Source organism: Mirounga angustirostris, unplaced genomic scaffold (genome assembly GCF_029215605.1).
Source record: "Mirounga angustirostris isolate CCGP_5_RB_7025 unplaced genomic scaffold, mMirAng1.0.hap1 SCAF_15, whole genome shotgun sequence".
Classification (NCBI taxonomy): Eukaryota; Metazoa; Chordata; class Mammalia; order Carnivora; family Phocidae; genus Mirounga; species Mirounga angustirostris.
Genome location: NW_026991723.1, coordinates 72,363,455 through 72,376,264, shown reverse-complemented (window position 1 = coordinate 72,376,264; position 12,810 = coordinate 72,363,455). Strand labels below are relative to the sequence as shown.

Here is a 12,810-nt window from a genome sequence, read left to right as displayed (position 1 = left end):
GTCCTCAAAAAAGGAATTGGTGAACTTAATGTGGTGTGAGGTCATTAATAAAAAGAGTGGTGGTGTAGACCTTTTTGAAATAACAGGGAAGAATGTTTATGGGGGAAAAACAGAAATACAGAACTTTATTGTAAGTATGGGCCTCTCTCCCTTCTAGTTGCTTTTGGGGATGTGTATATGTGTGCAGAGACAAGGCCTCAGAGAATGCCCACTCTGTACCTGTTAACTGCATTTTTCTCTGGGGAATGGGACGGTGGGAGTGGAAGGCCTTTGACTTTTAATTTTGTGATATCCCCGATCATTTGAAAATTTCCCAAAGATCATGTATAATTTCCATACTAGAGCAATAAAGGAAATAAATGTCTTTAATGTCTTGCAAGTACCTTGTACTTGCCTAAGTTACACCTGGAATGACATATATTCATTTTTCAAGACATTAACTAGGGCTTTAGAGATTTCTTTTAGGAATAAATGCAATTTCAATCCATTTAGGGTCTTGATTTCTTCCTCTTATACCAAAGGAAAAAAAAAAGCATCTGATCTTGTACCTAGTTTGTTGTTGACAGTGCCGTCCCATACGCAACCCCTTAATTTGAATTCCATTTTGCAAGTGTTTTTTCACGTCCACGACCTCATGGACAAACTTAAGCCGTAAAGTTCAAATCGGTATATTGAAAATAAATCACTCTGGTTACCAAAAAGAACGTAGGTATTAGAATAAACATTTTAAAAAGGCTCATATAAGCATATATACTTGAACTTCAAATATCTTGGTTCATTTAACTTTAGTAGGACTTCGTGGCTTTCCTTCACTCGGCAGTCCTAGTTTCTGAAACATCAGCAAACTATACTTGATCACGGCTTTTCAGTGAGAAAAGGAGCCCAGGGCGCCGGGTCGGGCGTTCAACGCGCCGGGGCCGAGAAGTTCGCGGGAGGCGCAGGGCGGGGCTTCCTCCCGCCGACTCCGAACCCGGCTCTACTTTTCCGAGTCCACGTCTCTTCCTTTGGCCAGGCGCGTTCCTTCAGGTCGGGACCGGCCGACGTGACAGCCGCAGACCTTTCAAGAGAGAGCTCGGGCCCCGCCTGGAGGAGCTCCCCTGGCCGGGGCAGCGCGGGCCGGCCCGGCCAGGCCTCTCCCGGACTGCGGCGCGCGGCGCCTCGGGCCCGAGCCCGCCGCCGCCTCGCTTCTGGGCGCCCACCGCGCGGCGCCGCGCGCAGCATCCCGGCATGGAGACCGGCTCAGACTCAGGTCAGAGGCCCGCGCGTCCGTTTCGTGTCGCGACCGCCGCGGGCTGCTGCGGCGCGGCGGGGCGGCTAGGCCGGGCCGCCCGCGCAGGCCGCCGCGTGCCGGGTTCGCGCGGGGAGCGCTCGCGGGGCGGGCGGCGGCAGGTGGGCAGGACGAGCCGCGAGCGAGCGAGCGAGCGCGGGCGGGCGCGCGAGGGGCCCGGCGGGGGGGCCGCTGGGAGGATGGCTCAGCTCTTTCTAAATATAAAACCGGCGTGAGCTGGGCGAGCGCGGCGCGGAGCCGCAGAGCCACCGCGCGGGCCGGGCACACCGGGACTCGGCCGACCGACGGCGGCGGCCCCGCAGAGGCGCGAGGCGGTGGGAGCGCCCGAGTCGCGAGCTCGCGGGGGACCGCGAGAGCGACGCGTGCAGCGAGGAGGACGCAGGCGACGGCGGCGGGCGGGCCTCGTGGGCGCAGCGCGACCCGCGCCGAGCGACCGGAGGCGGCTCCCGGCCCCTGCCGCACCGAGAGCGGCGAGCCCCCCGCGCCGCCCGTCCGCGCCCTCCCGCTCCGGCCCCTCCCTTCCCTCCCTCCCTGGCGCAACATGGCTGCGGCCGCCGCCTCCGCCTCCCAGGACGAGCTGAGTAAGTGCCACCGCCAGCCCGCGGCCGCGAGTCAGAGCTGGCGCTGCGCAGGGCCCGGGGCGGCGGCCGGAGCCGGGGCCGGGCGGGCTGCCGGGCCGGGGCGCGCTGCCGCCCGCCGGGAGCCGGGCGGGCTGGCTGGCTGGCTGGCTGGGTGGGTGGGTGGGCGGGCGGCGGCCGCGGCGTGCGGGGGGCTGGGGCGCCCGGGCCTGGCGGGCGGGCGGGCCGGGGAGGGGGGGGGGCGCCGGTCGCCGCCGCTTGCGCTTGTAGGCCTCAGGTTTGCACCGTCACGTTGCGAAATTGAAACTGGAGCCCCGGGCGGAGCCACCTCTGCCCGCGATCCGCCCCGGTCCGGGGGTGGGGGCAGCTTAGCCCCTTGCCCGCTGCTCTCGGGCTGGAGGACGAGCCAGGGGGGCCCAGGGTGGCGGGCTGTGTCTGCCCGTCCCGTCTGACCCCGCCGTGGCCCCGGGTCCCAACTGTTTGGGGGAGTTCTAGAAATGGAGCTTTGGGGGCGGGGGAGAAGGTGCCTCTGTGTGACACCCTAGAAATCAGCGGAAAGGTCAAGAATAGGCGGTGACCCTCAGGTGGAGCAGGAAGGACGGGAGGGCAGAGAGAGGGTCGCGGGGCTAGACGCAGGGGGGGCCGGGGGCTGAGCGCGCTTTCAGAAAGGAGAGCCAGCGCGCCCTCGGCCGTAAACGTTGCCGTTTTTCAGGGGACGGCGATCCCTGTTTGGGGAGAGCGGTGGTCACCCTGAATCCCAGGCCGCCCCGCCCGCCGCCCGGGTTCACCTCGATGCTTTGTGGGAAGTGTAGTTCCAGGGCGCCGCAGGCCCACGCTGGGGTCATAAAAATTGAATTTTCCTAGGACACGTGAGATGATTTCTGATTGCGTTTGGGATGGTTAGACGAAATGTTTAGGTTGAGCTTTTGTTTGTTTTTTCGGTGCTGTCCACCGGTTTATGACAAAAACAAAAAAGGTGTTATTTAGGGATGATGTGAGTTTTAAGGGGAATGAAGCATGGGTGAGGTGTCGCAAGCCTTGTGAAGTTTTTGTTGTTATAGTCCCTTCTGCATTTCCATACGAAAGTAGTTATAAACATAGTAATCTGTGTTTCTTTGGTGTTTGGCAGTTTAAAGCTACTTTTATATACGTGATCTCACTCTTGCCCTCATAACAACCTTGTAAAGCAGGTAGGTAGGAATTATCCTTGTTTTAAAGAGGAGGCAGGTTTAGAGAGATTAAGTTCCTTGCTCCTTTGACAGAAAACTGGTGTAGCAGGAGTAATGTTTGTTCATTCTGAAGCTGAAATAAACAGTTGGTGTGACCCTGGGCAGGATGGAGAGTCTGAATGGACAAGGTCTCAGGGTGTTTTTGGAGATAGACATGGTTTGAGGGCCGCAGAGTTGATCAGATCCAAGCTGGAGCACCCCTACCAGGCCTCCTGGGGAGATCAGTTCCCTGATTTTTTTTTCTTCCCTTTTTTTGTTATTGTGGTAAAGTACACATAAGGTAAAATTTATGGTCATAACCATTTTTAAGTTTATAGTTCAGGGATCTTAAGTACATATTGTTGAGCAACCATCACCACCATCCATTTCCAGAACTCTTCATCTTGCAAAACTGAAACTTTATACCCATTAAACCTGAACTCCCTATCCCACCCCGCTCCACCCTCCCAGCACCTGGCACCCATCATTCTGCTCTCTCTCTGATTTTGACTGCTCTAGGTATCTCATATAAGTGGAATCATACATGATTTTGCCTTTCTGTGACTGCCTTATTTCAGCCTAATGTTATTTCAGAGTTCATCTCTGTTGTAGCATGTGACCGTATTTTCTTTTATTCCATGTGTGTATATATTGCATTTTCTCATCCATTCATCTGTTGATGGACACTTGGGTTGCTTGCATAGCTTACCTGTTGTGAGTAATGCTGCTATGAACATGGGTGTACAAATATGTCTTTGAGACTCTGCTTCCGGTTCTTTTGAGTGTATATGCAGAAGTGGGATTGTTTGGTCATATGGTAATTCTGTTTTTAATTTTTTGAGGGACCACCATACTGTTCCTACCAACAGTGCACAAAGGTTCCTACCAAAAGTACACAAGGGTTCCAATTTTTCCACGTTCCTACCAACGCTTGTTCTTTTCTGTATTTTTGAAAGTAGCCATTGCAATGGGTTTGAGATGGTCTGTTTAAAATTGTTATACCGCATGGTATCTCAGTTCCTGTAGTACCTTTAAACACTTTAAAATTTGAATTACCATTTGGAATGGGGGAAAAAAACTAGAGGAAAATTGGATATCCTTCTTTTTTTTTTTTTTAAAGATTTTATTTAAGAGTGCGAGCGTACGCAAGCGTACACGAGCTTGGGGGAAGGGTGGAGGGAGAGGGAGAAGCAGACTTCCTGCTGAGCAGGGAGCCCGATGTGGGACTGGATCCCGGGACCCCAGTATCATGACCTGAGTCCAAGGCAGACCCTTAACTGACTGAGCCACCCAGGCGCCCCAAATTGGGTATCATTCTGAAGTGGCTGACATATTGTGTACATGCAGCATGCTCCCGTACATCAGGTATCTGTTAAGTGCTGGTAGTACTTCTGGTAATACTACTGGAACTTACAGCTTTAGCAGCTACTGAAAAAGGAACAAGTAATTCCAATCCTTGCTTTTCCATTGTTTTGTTTGGTCAAGTCATCAATCATCGACCACAAATATCTGTTGACTTGGTTTCTGTGTTCCTTCAGAAGAGATTAAATGTTTGGCCGCTGGTACCTTAGAATAATTTAACTTGAAATTACATACATAAGTACTGGCTAAGCAGTTTCAAGTAAGCCACTTTTAGGTTTTTTTTTTTTTTTTTAATTTATTTGCGAGAGAGACAATGAGAGACAGAGAGCATGAGAGGGAGGAGGGTCAGAGGGAGAAGCAGACTCCCTGCTGAGCAGGGAGCCTGATATGGGACTCGATCCCGGGACTCCAGGATCATGACCTGAGCCGAAGGCAGTCGCTCAACCAACTGAGCCACCCCGCCGCCCCAAGCCACTTTTAGTTTTAGAATAGTTACAATAAAAGGAGAGATGGCCGATAAATGATGCTTTATACAATTTTTTAAAAAGCCAAGAATCTGAATATTGCTGGCTATTATTTTTGACAGTGATAATAAAAGCAAACTTTTGGATGCCAGCATTGTTTTTTTCCCTAATACTTTATTGTAAAAATCTTCAAAAATACAGAAAAGTTGAAAGTGAGTATTCATATACGTACTACTTAGATTCTGCATTTGTTATTTTACCAGCTTTATCATGCATCTGTCCATCTTCCAATCCACCTTTTACAATTTTATTTTAATTATTTTATTTTTTAATTCAACTGTGGTAAAATACACATAATGAAACTTATCATCTTAATCATTTTTTAGTTGTACGGTTCAGTGGCATTAAGTACTCAGTCCAGCCTTTTTTTTTAAAGATTTTTATTTATTTATTTATTTATTTTTATTTTTATTTTTTTAAAGATTTTATTTATTTATTTGACAGATAGAGAGCACAAGTAGGCAGAGAGGCAGGCAGAGGGAGAGGGAGAAGCAGACTCCCCGCCGAGCAGGGAGCCCGATGTGGGGCTCGATCCCGGGACTCCAGGATCATGACCTGAGCCCAAGGCAGCCACTTAACCGACTGAGCCACGCAGGCGCCCCTCAATCCAGCCTTTTTTGATGTGTTTCAAAGTAAATTGGAGACCTCTGTAAACGTACCCCTCAAAATTTCAAGTCTAGCATGAAGTGTTTTGCATATATTCTTTCATTTGTCACAGTAATCCTGAGAGGTGGGTCAAATTATTATTGCTGTTTTATGGAATGGAAAACAGACTTTTTACGTTCCAAAGGTCCTGCAGCAAGTGAGTGGTGGCGTTGGATCCCAGGTGTCTCAGACTCCAGCGTGCACTCAGCTAGGCTTTAGGCTGTGTTACCTCTGTCTACCGTAGTCAGTGTTCGCGCTGATGGAAAGATCTGGTCAGGTGGGCTGCTAAATTCTTAGCTAGATGTTACTTTAGTCCAACTATTGGACTGCTGTTTAACATTGCTGTGGGGTGCAGAAGAAACACCACTGTCCACCAACAGAATTATAATATTGCTGAGGGGAAAGAGGAAGCATACATGTAAACAAATATGGAGGGAGCAAAGTGTATGATTATGTAATATAGATAATGCTAAAATCATATTATCTGTGGTTCCCACATCTGCTATTTAGGGATGTATAGCTGGTAACACTGGGTTTCTATAGATTTCAGATCAGCATTTTTTATCTTTGTATTTGAGGTGATACACATGCCATAAATTTAAATTAAATCTAGTTGCTTTCAGTTGTATCTGCCACCGCACTTTGCGGGAGCTCCCAAGAAGCAGCACTGTTAGGTTTCTGTTTTATTTCATATTTATCGATTGACTGAATGATTAGTATCATTGACATATGGAAGTTGCCAAAAGGTAAGCAGGACAATCTTGGGCTGGGATTTCTTAGAATTTGTTATCCTTTCACAAATCTCATGTAATTGTCACTTTGAATCAGGTGATTGTAAAGCTAATGTTTATTGAAAGCTTACTGTGTGTTCTAGTCACTTTGTACATGTTGGCTGACAGAATCCATACAACACCTCTGTGAGTTTGGTGCTGTTACTGTCTCAGTGGTGGAACTTCCTTCAAATTATAGAGTTAGGGCTTGAATTCAGATTCTCTGATTCCAAAGTTGATGTTAATTCTGACTGACTGTTGTATTACTGTCTCTGAAAGCAAAAATACAGTTAATAACAAGAGCAGCATGTTCCTCCCGCCCCCCCCCCATGTCTTACTAGCCTCCAGAAGAAATCTGCTGTTGTGTATAAAATGTGGCAGTATTCTGAGGTTCATTGAATAGAAATATTAGATTTTTGGGTGAGATCCCACGATAGAGAACAGTTAGTTCTGACTTAAAGATAATTCTGAAATCTAGTTTGTAAATTACTTAAGGTCATGGTGCTAGAACTGTTTGGAATGGAATGAAATTCAGTGCAGGGCATGTGGGCTAGTTTTTCTTCTAATATTACCCTCTGCCAGTTCATAGAAAAGTTGACATTGTGGTTCTGTTTCAGCAGTGGACAGGGAGATTTCTGACAGAGGGAAGGAAGCATTTGAGACTTTTCACCTGGTCAGCTGTTCAGTGGTTTCATATTCTGGGCTTTATAATTATAAGGCATCCTTAGCATCTGATCTTCACTGGGATAAAGACAACTCAGGAAGGAGTATGGCCTGTAATCTTAAAGCACATTGACACTCTTCAGTTTGACCATTTGACAGAACCATGGGGAGCTTCACTTGCAAAAGTTGGCCAGATAATCAACATGTCAAATACCTTCTGAGAGAGGCTCTGCCAGTGGCCGGAAGCCTCGTGGCTCTTTTCGAGGGTGAGACGTGGGAAGCTGTCTGTGTAGCCGTGTGGGGGAACGTGATTCTGTGGCCTACGGAAATAGCCCCAGAGACAGCCATCTATGCGGCGGAGCCGATCTTTGTGGAAACGCTCAGTCAAGCCTGTATCATTCAAATTTTGGTTACTTAGTCAAAGAGGGAAGTTAAAATGGGAAATAATGGTATTTCTGTTTCTTATCACTTCTATTCTAATTCTTCATTTTTACTCCATTCTGTCTTGACTTGTGCTTCCAATAAGCTGTAATATTTAATAAAGGCCAATGTCCGTGAAAGTAGTTGGCACTGGGGCATTCGACCTTGTTCAGGAGATGTTAAAATTATCGGCACTGCCAACGTGCTCTGATGGTCTCATTCAAGTTTCTGGTCTCTGGTTTCAGGCCTGGCCAGTCTCTGCCTTGATGCTTGTTGTCTTATATGGCTTATTTTCCCCACACATTTTCAGTTAAGTAAGCAGACTTTAAAAATGGAGTGACTAACTTTTGGTCCTGTCCCTATAGGGCTTATGATCTGTGGACACAGGTTTATATATAAATGTATGTAACTGATACAAAGTGTAATATGAAGAATGCCTTCCACTGTTCTTTGGAAGTTTCAAGTGAGAATAGCTTGAGCTAAGACAGAGGTTGGAAAATACTTTCAGAGGAAGTTTGAGTCTGATGTCCCGGAGTAGGGGTGCTGTGGCTGCGGGAAGTGTTGGGAAAGGAGAAGAAATTTGGAGTTTGATACTTGACCCTTTCTGCCTTTTATGTTCTTTTTACGATTTGGGATCTTCGGCAAATTATTTACCTTTCTAGGTCTAAGTTTCTTTCTCATAAAATTGGGATAGTAAGAAATACTCATAGTGTTGTTGTGATTAATGTATATGAAAATGCACTGTATAAACAATTAAGCTCTATGTAAATTATTATTATTATTTAGGTGGGGAGGCAGTAGGACATGAAGCTGGGAAGAGAGGTTGGGACTAGCTTGTGTGGGAATGCCAACACTAGTTTGGACTTTGTTCTGTAGACAGTAGAGGACCATCAAAGGCTTTTAAGCTGGAGTGTAACATGAGTAGGTCTGTTTTATAAGGATAACAGGTAGCAGTGGTGTAACATTGATTGCGTGGATCCAGAGACCAAGAGCAGCAAGACTAATTAGGAGAGTATCGCAGTGGCCAAGTGAAAGAAACCTAGGGTCTGAAGTGGGACAGTGGAAGTGGATTTGGTAAGGAGGTAACATAACCTAGAATCCCTAAAATAGGCAGAAATTATCGGCCAAGTAGATGAGTGTTGTTCAAGAGAGGGAGGAGTTAGAGATGATTCCAAGAATCTACCTGAGAGATTTGCAGGGGGTGGAGAGTATAGTCTCTGACAGATTTAGGGAGGTGGAAGTGGAGAAAAGAGAGAACAGGTTTGTGTTCAACAAAGAAATAATTTGTTGAGTGAATGAGTTGAATTATTGAGGTGCCCATGTTGCATTGTTTAGGGAGACTGTTTGGAATAGTAGCTGAAATGTCGTGTGGAGTCAGAGATGGTTTTGAATCCTGGCTCTGCTGCTTTTTGATTAATGTCCTTGAACAAGGGACCTAACTTCTGGGCTTTGGTTTTTTCATCTGTTAAGTGGGATAACCACCAAACCTATTTCACAGAGTTGTTGTAAGAGTGGGAAGAGATAAATAATGCATGTTAAGAACCTGAAATAGTGCTAGGCGTGTGGCTTCCTTGGGTGTGGGAACTTGTTCTGAAGCTTGGGACAGTGTGGGGGTGATGGTGGAGTCAGGGCAATGGGCATATTGTCCAGAGGACAGCTGTCTGGGGGCTGTGCATATGTAGGGGTGAGAAGAAGAACAAGAAGAACCAGAGAAGGGGATCAGGAGTGCTGAGAGAGGGCAGAGGTTCCCAGGGTTATGAATGTTCACCATTTACATTCTCAGTTGTAATGTATAGTAACGTGTACCCACCTACTAATACCCTTCTTATAAAACTGTTGTATAATTAACACTTCCTTCAATTTGTAATGTAAGACTTTGTATGTTTATGATTTTGATGTATATGTACACATATACATATATGATGAAATCTATGTTGTATTGATATTCCAATGTTTGCCTTCGGTGAATAATTTGAAAGTATTAGCCTGTTACTTCTATACAACCACTTTTATTTGTGGACATACTCCTTATCTTTCTCCAGTTTGGTAATCACTATAATTTTTTCCTCCTCATTCTGAATTTGCAAAGCAGGGCATCAAATTAGATCTTAGCATAGAAATGAAAAGTGCTTTTTTTTAAAAATTTCTTAATGGTAGCTATGAATATAAATCTTTTAATTGCTTTTTTTTCCTGGTGTTCTAAATAATAGATTCTTTATACAATTGCATATGTACGAGTGGATGAACCTACCATTGGTGATCCAGAGGATTTTTGTCAAGACTGGATAAACCATGTATCACATTGATTGTAGAGGTTAGTAGTTCCTTAGTTTCTTAGGATGTGTGCATTTTTTTGTAGTAGCATTTAAAAATGCATAAGTTATCAAGTAGCAAGAAATTTCCTGCCAAGATCTTCATGGGTTTTTCTCCTTTTCCAGCTATGCTGAGAGAGTTAGTGAAGTTCATGTTAGTTTATATATTCCTGAAGCCTCTATTGTCTGTCATCACATAAACATAAATTTAAACAATTAGCAAGAGAGAGAAAAAGATAAAACTTGAAGACATCACTTTAGCAGGGTGCACAAGGAAAAGACTGTGAGTGTTAGTTTTCAAGTAGTATTGTCTGCCACAATAAAAAATGACTTTACATGCTCCTGAAATGTCATCCTGGAGTTAACGGTTTTATTTGTAAAAAAAAAAAAAAAAAAAAAAAGAGAGAGAGAAAAAAAGGGGGCATTGAAAGAGGCATCATCATAATAATTGGATATTCCTAATTCTGCCTTTTTGACATGTACTGTGATGAAAAAGCCACTAAATTCTACTTAATTCTGGGGCCGAATAAGACTAGTGTTGGTGTCATTCTTGAATGATGTTGGATGGTCCTTTGATTGAAACTCTGTAAATTCAGATTGTACTTCTCTGATACCCTGAGCTCAATATCCAGCGTACCTTGGCTTTTGTGGCTTCAATCCAAAGGTGCGTTTTATTGCTTCTGATCTAACGACTGCATTCCCCTTTCCCCAGTGCATTCTGTTTTTCGCTATGTATATGGCTGATGATGGTGTAGGATTCCTTAATTCAGTTAGGTGGAATTTTGAGGGATAGAATGAATGGAGTATTTTATAAATCAGAGTTCAACTTTAGCGTAAGCTTTGGTTTATTTTTGCTATCTCACATATCTTCATTCCATTATAGAGAAATGGAAAACTGGGAGGTTGGAGGAATTGTTTAGAAGAAAAATGAGGATATTGTTTATTTGCTCCTAAATTCTTTCTCAGTGCTTTTGGGCCTGTGACAGATGTGTTAATGAAGTTATGATATACCGAAGGCAAGCAGGTCAAACCACAAATGCTGGAATTTAAAGAGTGACTTAAAGAACTTTCTAGAGTTTACACATCCAAATGAGCATTGTCCTAAGTAATTAACTGCTTTGGTGGATCTTAACTATCACATGTTTGACTTTTATGCAGTCTGAACTCTTGCATAGTATATATTGTCTCCTCTAAGCTGGCTTTCATAAGCTGAACTAATCTTTCTGCTCATCAGTTTACTAACATTGATTTCTAACTGGGCATTGGCCAGCTGCTGTCTCTGGGGGAAAGGGCTTCCTTGGGAGGTGGGAGTGTTTGTGGAGCTCAGTGCATCTGGAGCGTGGCACTTATTCAGTAAATCTGGGGTACAGATGAGGGCTTTTATCTCATCACTTGGCCCAACCCTGCCAAGCTAACCCTGTGACTTCTTCCTTCCCTCTGTCTGTGTGTGTGGAGGGGGGCAGGGGGATGTGTGTGAGCAGGAGAGGGTCGCCTTGCTTAGGGCTATGCTGAGTTGGTCAGGGGGGCTCAAAGTAGCCTGACACCATCTCCAGGTGGCTAGGACTTCGGAAGCGGCAGAAGAAAGACTCCTTTCCCCTTCCCTGCTCAGAGTCAAGAGCGCATCCTCGTGCAGGGGTTTCCATATTGGAGTGTCTGCCTGGGTCCTGGGGGTAAGATGGTGGGCTGGAGGACAGGAAGTTGGTCTGTCTGACTGCTTAGTTCTGGGAGTAAGGGGTACCAGCAGGGACTGTGTCAGCAGGCACCTCCTGCTCTGAGCCTCATTGCTTGCAGAAGTTCTTATCTGTCTCCCCTTTGGGCAGCCCTGGCTGGAAGGAGCCATGATGGAATGGATTCTCTCCCCATCTCTGACTTATATTGATTACTACTGGACTTCCTGACATTCTCCTTTTAAGTATGTTTGCATTTAATAAGTTTTTTTTTTTTTTTTTAAGGTAGGGATTGGGGCAAACATCTTTTTAAAAACCTAGCAGTAGAGATCAAAATTGAAAGCATTTATTCCTGAAGAAGGATCTCGCTGGCCTCATTTGGATATTGTCACTTAAGTATTAGAGTGGCATTTAGTGAATCGAAATGGCATATAGAAATCAATAGATGATGTGGACTTTAACTACTTTAACCTTAGTTAGTATCTGGTTAGATAATTCACAGGTTTGATCTACCAGAAAAGACTATTACATATAAAATCTAGATGGCAGCTAGGCCTTCCTTACTCTTCGTAGTTTTAGCCTCACACTCCTAATTGCAGAGGTTGTCAAAGTCCAGAGGTGGTCATTTCTCCGCCACCCCCAACCCCCATCACACCCTGTTCTTGTGAATTTCCTGTAATTTACTTTACTTATGCTTTTCTTCTCTTAGGTTCCCATTTCTGAAAATGATATTTTGGTTCTACTCATGTCAGCTTGGACATGAAAACCCACCTGTTTCACTGGTTTACACACTCACTCACTCACTCACTCACTCACTCACTGACTCCACTCTCCCAAGCATTTCAGCAATTTAGTTAACTCTGGAAGATGTGAGTCATGGGGAAAGTCTTGGTGTAGAGTGTTTGACTTTCTGTCCTTTCACTGTTCTGTCGTCTCTCCTTTTCTTCTCTCCTCTCTGTAGTAACTATTGCATCCCTCCTGATTTGGAGCAGACCAGTTCTTTTTTTTTTTTCCAAAGATTTTTATTTATTTATTTTACAGAGAGAGACACAGCGAGAGAGGAAACACAAGCAGGGGCAGAGGGAGAGGGAGAAGCAAGCTTCCTGTGGAGCAGGGAGCCCGATGCGGGGCTCAATCCCAGGACCCCGGGATCGTGACCTGAGCTGAAGGCAGACGCTTAAGGACTGAGCCACCCAGGCGCCCCATGGAGCAGACCAGTTCTGCCACACAATCAGACCGTCCAGAATTCCTCCCACCTTTTTTTTTTTTAAACCCTAAGCACTCGTCATAGTATTAAAATATATATAGTCCCTTTTTCAAGAGATTCTGATGTCAGGTATTATAAATTGTCGCCAGTCCCCTCCTTTCCCTTG

General features: G+C 45.5%; 1 protein-coding gene across 4 annotated transcripts in view; it reads left to right on the top strand.

The window, feature by feature from the left end:
• The first annotated feature begins 930 nt into the window (after positions 1-930).
• Positions 931-12,810, top strand: part of ECPAS (Ecm29 proteasome adaptor and scaffold) — a 107,746-nt gene continuing 95,866 nt past the window's right edge. Inside the window, exons 1-2 of one of the 4 annotated variants that reach the window (XM_045882920.3) lie at positions 931-1,249; positions 9,669-9,772. In XM_045882920.3, coding sequence (XP_045738876.1) covers positions 9,751-9,772 — 22 coding nt within the window. In that variant the 5' untranslated portion in view covers positions 931-1,249; positions 9,669-9,750. Of the gene's footprint in view, positions 1,250-1,515; positions 1,870-9,668; positions 9,773-12,810 lie in introns of those variants that run through there. The other 3 variants (XM_045882922.3, XM_045882919.3, XM_045882917.3) reach the window with 3 other exon arrangements.